This window comes from Aplysia californica, unplaced genomic scaffold (genome assembly GCF_000002075.1).
Source record: "Aplysia californica isolate F4 #8 unplaced genomic scaffold, AplCal3.0 scaffold00270, whole genome shotgun sequence".
Lineage (NCBI taxonomy): Eukaryota > Metazoa > Mollusca > Gastropoda > Aplysiida > Aplysiidae > Aplysia > Aplysia californica.
Window position 1 is genome coordinate 135,290 of NW_004797540.1, and position 9,021 is coordinate 144,310.

Sequence of the window (9,021 nt, forward strand, 5' to 3'; positions counted from 1 at the left end):
GATGCGATTGTGCGGCCGCGTTTTTTCGCGTAATTCTGCAACATTTGCATAATTTGGGATTCTCCGCATTTTTTCACGTTTTTTCCCTACAAAACAATTACTTAATGCCTCGCCATGTGACTAAAGGGACGTAATCACCGTAATAAGTCTCATTTAAGTGAAAAGTTGGCTACTATTTCCCTTGTTAGAAGATCTTGGTTACGGGTTGTGATTTTTTTCCTTGAGCATGTTCAATTTTTCAATCCATCAAAAGTTGTTGTTCTCATGTCTGCTGATGTTTCATGTTTGACAGGTGTTCCTGGTTTTAGTAATGTGCCAGCATCAGAGGTCCAGATGTCCTTTTTTTTTTTTTTAAACGTTTTTCTTTCTTCTATAGATCTAGATCTAGATTCTACAGCTGAAAGTTACATAGAATATATTTTTTGGTTGTTTTTTTAAAACTGATGTGTATTGTTTTCTTTTCCAAATACACAACAAATTACTGATACTGATATGTCCTATTTTCAATTTTTCTGTACATAAAACATGAAAATCATGAAACTTCGTGTTGAAAAAGTGCAAACATGTCGCAAATGGTGTTACGGTAGCTTGCATAATTTTTGCATAATTTAGTCTTTTTTGGGGCATAATTTGGCCTTCTAAATTTGCATAATTTACTGGGAGAGACCTATAAATCTCTAGAGTGAAGGAATTCATCATTCAAACCAATGTAAGGCAACACAACTTCTGAGCTTTCAGTTTAGTTTTAGTAAGAGTTTTACAGCGCTCGCGATTGCATAAGGTCATAATATGAGCGCGCTAAACACAATTTGGTTGCATTCACAACATTTCACTGCACGTCTTGGCTCAGGTCAACGATCAGGTTTTAAAATGTTAAAAACTTGAGGTATATAAACGATCAAAAGATGATAACCTGCTTAAAATCAAAATAACTGTATTTACAATTTTCCGTAATACTAAAGGGCCTTTATAAAATCAAGGATTCTTTCGGGATCAACGACCGAAAACAAATCTTGCAATTTTTTGCATTTAAAATATTTCGTTTAGGTGTCTCCGAAGTCTGGATATTCTGTTAAAATGTGCCTAATGGTAAAATCTGTGTTGCATCCAACACAGTACGGCTTCTCATCTCCCTAGTGAAGGAGATATTTATGTCGGGGACGTGTTTCCAATGCGTAATTGAGTAAAAATGACTTCGTCTCTTCTGGAGAGGCCCGAAGGTTTCCGTGGACCCAGTTTGGGCCTAATGTTGTGTAGTTGATTGTTTTCTTGTTTTTTTTTCCCAACGAGTCTCCTACAGACTGGAGCTGTAGTTTTTTACCTAAATTTCTAAAGTCAGTCTGTGGGGAGAGTGATTTTTAGTTTTAGTAAGTTTTTAAGGCACTTGCAACACAATAAGGTCATATAAGTGCTGAAGATTAGAGGTGTTACAAGTGAGTAACAAACACAAAAAAGAAGGAGGGGAGATAAAGACAATAAAGATGTTTGATAGGAAAGAAGAAGCAAACCACACCAGAGTACCCGCCAACCACCCACTGGGAGAGTGTTTGTTGTTAATCCCAACAGAAGGGACAAGGAATCCGTTGCCAGGAGATCCGCCTGGTCGTTTTCTCGGATGCCCATATGGTTAGGTAGCCATCTTCTGAGCTTTTTTTTTTTAGTAGAGGTTTTACGGCGTTCGCAACTGGACAAAGTCATATGAACGCCAGAAGATTAGAGGTGTTACAAAAGAGTAACAAACATAAAAAAGAAGAAGGGGAGATAAGGACGATAGATGCTTGATAGGAAAGAAGAAGCAAACCACACCAGAGCACCTGCCAACCACCCACTTTCTGAGCTTTGACCAGTAGAAATACAAGACATTTTTACCTCACATTTCCAATACACACCACCAGTGAGAAGCATATTTGCAAACTACAGAAACTGGAAACAAATAGAAAGGAAACATGTATTTGAATGCACAAGTTGTTTATTCATGTTTTTGGATTTATAAGTTGTTTTTTTTTCTTTTTCAGGACATCCAGTACCATTTCCCATCACAGGCTATTTGCTCACGAGAAACACTGCATCATGAGCTTAATATACATGTACATCCACGGTGAATACAAAATAAGACACACCTGTCGTCCAAAAAGGGAATCTTTATACCAGCAATGGCGATGAAAAGGGTGAAAAAATGTCATATAAGAAAGCTACATATTTTCAATTTTCCTCCAAAAATACCTGCGACTGTTCCAATTAAAATATTCTCAATTCTGATTTTAACCCGTTCCAACTCAATTCTCTAATGAATGACATTCGGGTGATCCAAAATTGTCACTCACTGATAGTAGATAAAAACAAAATATCCCGCTACATGTACTACAGCATATAAAGTATGTTCCACCAAAAAAAATATTAAAAAACCAAGAGAACTCAGCACTAACGCAGAAAGCAACAAAAAAATATTCTTTTCATTCGGGAAAAGAAAGTTGCTGGAAAAAAATGGGCTGATATAAAGTAACAACTAGGCCAACATCAATCAACGATGGCGATGGAAATGTAAAAATCTTCATAAGAGAACAAAAATACCAATGCGGTAAAAATCATGTACCCACTATGCCGCAAAGCTAGCTGGGAATTTTACTGGGGTACGTCTAAATTCTATGAAAATCTAAATAACTTCATAAACGGAGAACATAAAAAGACAGCTGATCATATTTAAAAAGGCTCAAGACACTGTGATAACAAGCTTACAACGAGCACAATGAATGATGTTGTGTTCAACGAGGGGGGGGGGGGGGTACACACCAAGTCGGAGCAAGCAAATGGCCGACACACACACAGAAAGACTCATCACAAGACTGGTGTCAGGTACTTATGTGTGAGCTAAATTACTTTCCCACAGCTCACTGTAAATTGAGGTGGTTTTTCAGAAAAGAAAAAAAAAATATTTAAAAAATCCACTGCACCAGAAGATCTCCTGCCAGCACTGTTTTAGATTCAAACATACTGATGATTGAGGATTGATTGTTTTTCGAAAAATCTTATTAAGAACAACCCAGACCAACCAAACAGCACCCAAAACAAACAAAAAAAAGAAAAGGCTTTTAAACTATCATTAAAAACCAAACACAGCCATTTCAGATGACTGTACAAACGTACAGCAGCCCACATAATTAATACTTTACGTGTATCGAAAAGAAGTGAGAGGTCCAAAATACAGTCCAGAAGTGAAATAATTTCAGCCTACTACAAGTCCCAAATAGAGAGAGGGGGAAACAAGCACAGCCAACTAGTCCTATTGGTGTGCCAAATCTATCGACACGTTTGGTGTGTGTGTGTGTGTGTGTGTGTGTGTGTGTGTGTGTGTGTGTATGTGTGTGTGTGTGTGTGTGTGTGTGTGAGTGTAAACGGTTGCACAGACTTGGTGTGATCCAGAGACACGTTCACATTGATTATGAGAATAAAACTTGAGTGAGTGAGTTATCAATCGGGAAGTCATTTGACCATAGTCCCACAACTCATACCGGGAATTTCTCCACAGACATACATGATGTATACGTTATTTCACACACAGCTGCCATTCACAAACACATTAAGACATCAAAGGGCGGGGCGTGCGTAAGGTTTGCTGAAGGGACGTATAACCTTGGATCAGACAAGACGAGTAACGCACTCCAAGCCTCCTGGAGCTGAGACATGAGCAATTCTCTAAATACTCGCCTTCACCCAGCAAACCCTTCACAACACTCGCCACATCGCAGCCCCCACCCTTACAGCACACGCACACGTACACAAAATGATACACATGTATACACACACGACTCTATATGTACATAAGATGCATCTTGGGTCCGCTGATCATCCCTAGGTTGAGCCTACCCAAACAGAAAGCTGTACAACATCGAATGTGTGCAAACTCCCACGCGAAGACAAGAGTACGCAGTAGTAGCAACCAGATGGATGGCCGGGGAAAGAAAAATGAAAGTTCCTCATCACCTCCATCGTGCCCAAAGAAGCAACACCCACGCCGAGGCTGCGGCTGTTCTACGCGCTGTCCTCACAGCTTCCGTAGACGCTCTCGTCACTGTAGGCAATGTACAAGAAGAAGTCCTCCTCGTGGTGCTCCTGCAGGGGGGAAACACGACACAGGCACGGGGTTACTTCACAGCTCTCGCACAACACTAGTTTTTAGTTTTAGTAAGAGTTTTACGGCACTTGCAACACAATAAGGTCATATAAGTGCCGAAGATTTGAGGGGCTACAAGAGAGTAACAAAAACAAAAAAGGAGGGGAGATAGAGACGGTAGATTTTTTCATAGGAAAAAAGGAGCAAACCACACCAAAGCACCCGCCAATCACCAACAACAGTAGTTTTTGTTTTTGTTAGAACTTTACAGCATTTGCAGCCACAAACAGGTCAAGGTGAGCAGATTAGAGGTGTTACTAGAGAGTAACATGATACAAAGAAAAGGTTGAGGAGAGAGATAAGAATGACTGATGTTCGATAACGAATTTAGTTTTAGTTTGAGGTACAAGTTTTACTGTACTTGCAATCACAAATATGTTACATTACTTCCGAAGATTACATGTGTCACTACTTGAGAGTAACAAAGAAAAGAAGAGATGACATCGACACTTTCTTTGCCACCAGACTCTGAGACTTTTAAGTATGTGTATTCCAACAAAACAGACCATCAAAACACTAACAGTAACTGTCAATCATAATTATCATACATCTGATTATTATCATAGGACAAATATTTGCTTCTGGTTTAATCCATCTAAACCACTTCGGGCATTATTTGACATTGAACATTCCACAAGCTATCAGTAAGAGTTACTAATCTAAAAAATTGCATAATATACATTTTGTTTGCAATTTTTACTGGTCCTGGACTGAGCAGAAATAACAAGTTCCAAGTAATTTTAATACATCTTTTGAAACAATCAAATGATGAGTTTATCAGAAACGACACCATGAAATATGGGGGATAATGATCTGGCTTCATCTTTCTCTCTCTTCTGGCGCTGTGGCGTCATAAACTGTCAGCGATGCCGACAGCACGCAGGAACTCAACACTTGCTCGGGGGTCCATGAAAAGTGCTGAAAGTGGGTTACTGAAATGTCCCAGCAGACGAGATCTGGCACGATAGTTCATCAGCACCATGGGCCCACGGAGCACTCTGTTTTACCACCATTGTAAATGTCCAGACACAAAAATCTACTTAAAATTTTTTTTTATAAGACATTTTCATAAAAATCGCCGCTTTTCTGTGTACTTAAAAAAAATTCATCTCACCTGATAGAGAGCTCCCATTGTTGCACTAGTGGGTGGGATCACATTGTTGACAAAGAAAAACAGAGCATCCTCTGGCCTCAGGTGAATCCGCTTGCGGATCAGGAAATAGAACTGTCCGACAGTCAGGTCTGAGGGCACCAGGTACTTCTTCTTGTCCAGATCTCCGACTCGTGCCTTTGGGGCTTTCTCCACGATAACCTGAAAGAGAGAGCACAATTTGGAGAGGCCTGAATTATTGACACTTCGAATGCTCCGTGTAAAATTCCAACATTAATGTATGTCACTTTCAAAAAATGGAATGGCACTCTTACACTAAGCAGTCAACTTGTAGACTTATAACTGGCAGAAAAAAAATCAAAGAAAAATTTAGTCCCATGGTTATAGTCTTGAATCTATTCTTAAGCCTCCCTATAACTTGATGTTTTGCAATTAGGCTTGAAATTTCCTTGAAAATGACTGATTTGCGACAGTTTTAGTGACCTTAATGTTTGATCCGCAGTAAAAATTACAGCAGTTTGACCCTCAAAGCAGAGGCGTAAGGTTTGGCAGCTCTGGTCGCAAGCCCAGCAGCACCCTAACCATTACTAAAATATAAGGGAGTGTATACAGACCCGGTAACCAGGAACAAAGTTACGAAGTATACAGACCCGGCAGGGGAAATCTTTTGTGATTTCGGAAAGTTTCGGAGCCCTCTTGGCTCAGGGTAGACTTAGATTCTTAGATTCTAAATCTAAGGCCTAGGTCTAGATCTGGACAGACAGACATCAAATTATTCTAGTTTCGAGGCCTAGACCTAGATCTAAATGAAGATTGCGGATGTCTTTTCGATGAACGATCCTTTTCCTCCGTTTTAGAGTTGGAAGAATCACAAGACAATTTGGAGAACTAAAAAGAACAATGTCAAAATTTAAATCGAGCAGTCACCCTCTCTATTTCTCTGCCTCTCTCCCCTCTTTTTCTGCCTGCCTCTCTCTCTTCTCTGTGTATCCTTCGCCTTCTCCTTTTCTTTGTTTATCTCGGTCTTTCTCCCCCACCCCCCACCTACTTTCCCACTCTACCTTTCTCCTGTTCCCTCCTGTCAACTAGGGCATGTGATATTTGCTAGCACTTCCCCCTGCTCTCTACCCCCTCCCCTCTCTCTCCTCACACAAATACACTCTCTCTCTCTACCGGGTCTGGGCGCAGAAACTTTCTGAAATCACAAAAGATTTCCCCTAACAGGTCTGTAAACTCCATGACTTTGTTCCCGGTTACCGGGTCTGAATACACTTCGAAAATATTAACTCAGCTGACACCACCAAAATATTTTAATAAAAATTTACAAAACAAGGAGGCGGAAGCATTGATTGGACAGATTTGCCAATATTGGGTTTGGGAAGTCCGACTTCACAAATGATAAGCTAACTTACATGAGAAGCCACCTTGAGAATCTCATTAACCTGAACCCTGGCAATGAGTGAACGGAAACAACAATAACAAGGGCATGGGCCAAGGCCTGACATTACTGAAAAGACCCCAAGCCCTGCTGGCATGATTACCTTGAAAGTCGCGAATCTTACCATTACCTCAGGATTGTGGATTGTGGTACAGAATATCACATTAGCTACCAAGTACTGCAATTGCCATGACTAAACTTAAAATATAAGTCAGTAGCCACAACCGTAACAATGAGAATTCCCTAGAAACTAGAGGGTAGTAACAAGAAGAGACAGTGACACAGAAAGGCTGATACTGATGAGAGTAAACACAGGGTCCATACTTACGGGAACTCTATCTGGATACTTCTTGCGGATTTTCTCTCCCTCTGCTCGTCGCTTCTCAAAAGGATGCTCGTCTTTGTATTGCCACTTCATGGTGTATAGAACAGTTGAATTTGATAAATTAAGAATGTGTCTTTCAGTATCTAACTCTCTTCACAGCTGATCAGAAATTTCGTCAACAAAGAAAGATGGCGAATGTCGTTTCTACCTTGACGAAATGAATCCGCGTGCTCAAAGAGTACACTTTGTTTAGAGAGCTTTAGCTTTGATTGTCAGTATTTTTTAATTATTTGTAGCTGATGAAAATAAATAAAAGCCAAATAACTGCTGCAATCATGAAGAGAGTATATGTAGGGCTTAGAAACTTCTTGTTGTGTGCAACGCTACAAACTCGCGTATCAATCTTATTTGTAAGTGTCACATGACTTGCAGAACCTAAACATTACAGGTGTTCTATTTTTAGTAACATAACATGTGGGGGGAAAAAACTGCGTCTTAGGCCAAGGCCTACGTATTTTTAGTTTAGGGGTAAACTTCAGCAATAGTGTCATCACATGACACCATTGTTGATATACCAGTAAAAATATTGCTTACATTTTATGTATTCACTGTCAAAGCATTTAGCAGTTGCGAACGTTATAAGACACAGGAACATTATTAGGCTACAAATTACAAAGAAATAGTAAGAAAGAATTCATATTTTTTAGTATGCCATGTCTTTGGTCCTGAATAATGAATGGAACTCTGTGACGAGTACCAAATTAATTTATAACTGTCTTCAAATCAACGAATCTCAACCATGAGTCACCAAACAAAGAGTGTATAGTTTTTTTCCTTCAAAGAAAGTAATTTCTTATTGTTTTGAGGTGTATCATTAAAAAGTTAAAGGGAGATAAACATCAAAAGTTAATGAAGTAGTCTAGTTGATCATAGTCATAATGAATAGGGAGTTTTGATAGAGTTTTCAAAGGCTAACAGCCTTATCTAATCTGAAAAAACAAAGTTATGTATCTTCTGTGTATATGAAATAAAAAGTAAAACAGGAAAGGCATCTTCAAAAGAATAACAACTTGTATACCATGTATGGACAAACATGGCAGACATTCAAGGGACATAACTGGAAGAAATTGAAGAAAAACCAAGTATTCAAGGGAAACAATAATCTTAAACCTATACGTTAACAGTTTTTAGTAAATATGATAATTGCATTTTGAGTTGAGCTTACATACGAATTTAAAGCGCTGCTTATAAATATTTTGTAAATAAATGCATACAATTTAATTAATAAATCATCATATTGTAGTTTAAAATGAAAATCTTACTTATAAATAGTTAAAATATTTCAGCCATGTCAAATTTAGAATACAGAAAAAATATAAGCATAAACAACCAACTATTCAATATCATCATATAACGATATTTGCTAATAAGCATCTATCATCATCTAGAATTTTTCAGACTCTCCATCAGGAGAGTTCCATACATGTGCAATCTTTCGAATTTGAATCGGCGGTGACGTTAATGATTAATAAGCCTGTCGGCTGTTGGTAATGGTAATAACAAATAATAGGAATAGGCGTATTTCATGTCTGTAATGTATATTAGCCTACTTGCATTCTGCGTGTGTGGATGTTGAATCAATTGGGAAAATGCAAAAGTCTGTTCACTGTTCACGGTTCGTCTAACATTTACATAACCTAGTCCAAGGCATCCCTCAGTCCCATTGACAGTTAGCCAAAACTAAAATTCACAGCGTTCACAGTAAATCAGAAGGTGACAACTAATCTTCACATCGTTCACTGTGAAACAAAAGAAAAACAAAACAGACAAACAAGATCTATCCTTGAGAAAAGATACGACTCGTGTGTAATATTATGTGATAATGATCAGTGTCTGATAAGCGTGAAATTCATCAATTGAATTTTAAAGAAGAAGAAGAAGAAGAAGAAGAAGAAGAAGAAGAAGAAGAAGAAGAA

At 38.6% G+C, this 9,021-nt stretch overlaps 1 protein-coding gene across 1 annotated transcript; it reads right to left on the bottom strand.

Annotated features, from left to right (window-relative positions):
* Positions 1-1,951: 1,951 nt before the first annotated feature.
* On the bottom strand, positions 1,952-7,438 carry LOC101862956 (gamma-aminobutyric acid receptor-associated protein). The gene is made up of 3 exons (XM_005101087.1): positions 7,049-7,438; positions 5,286-5,483; positions 1,952-4,110 (listed from the first exon to the last, which is right to left on the bottom strand). The coding sequence occupies exons 1-3, from the start codon at positions 7,136-7,138 to the stop codon at positions 4,030-4,032; spliced, it is 369 nt and encodes a 122-aa protein (XP_005101144.1). The 5' UTR covers positions 7,139-7,438; the 3' UTR covers positions 1,952-4,029.
* Positions 7,439-9,021: the final 1,583 nt, after the last annotated feature.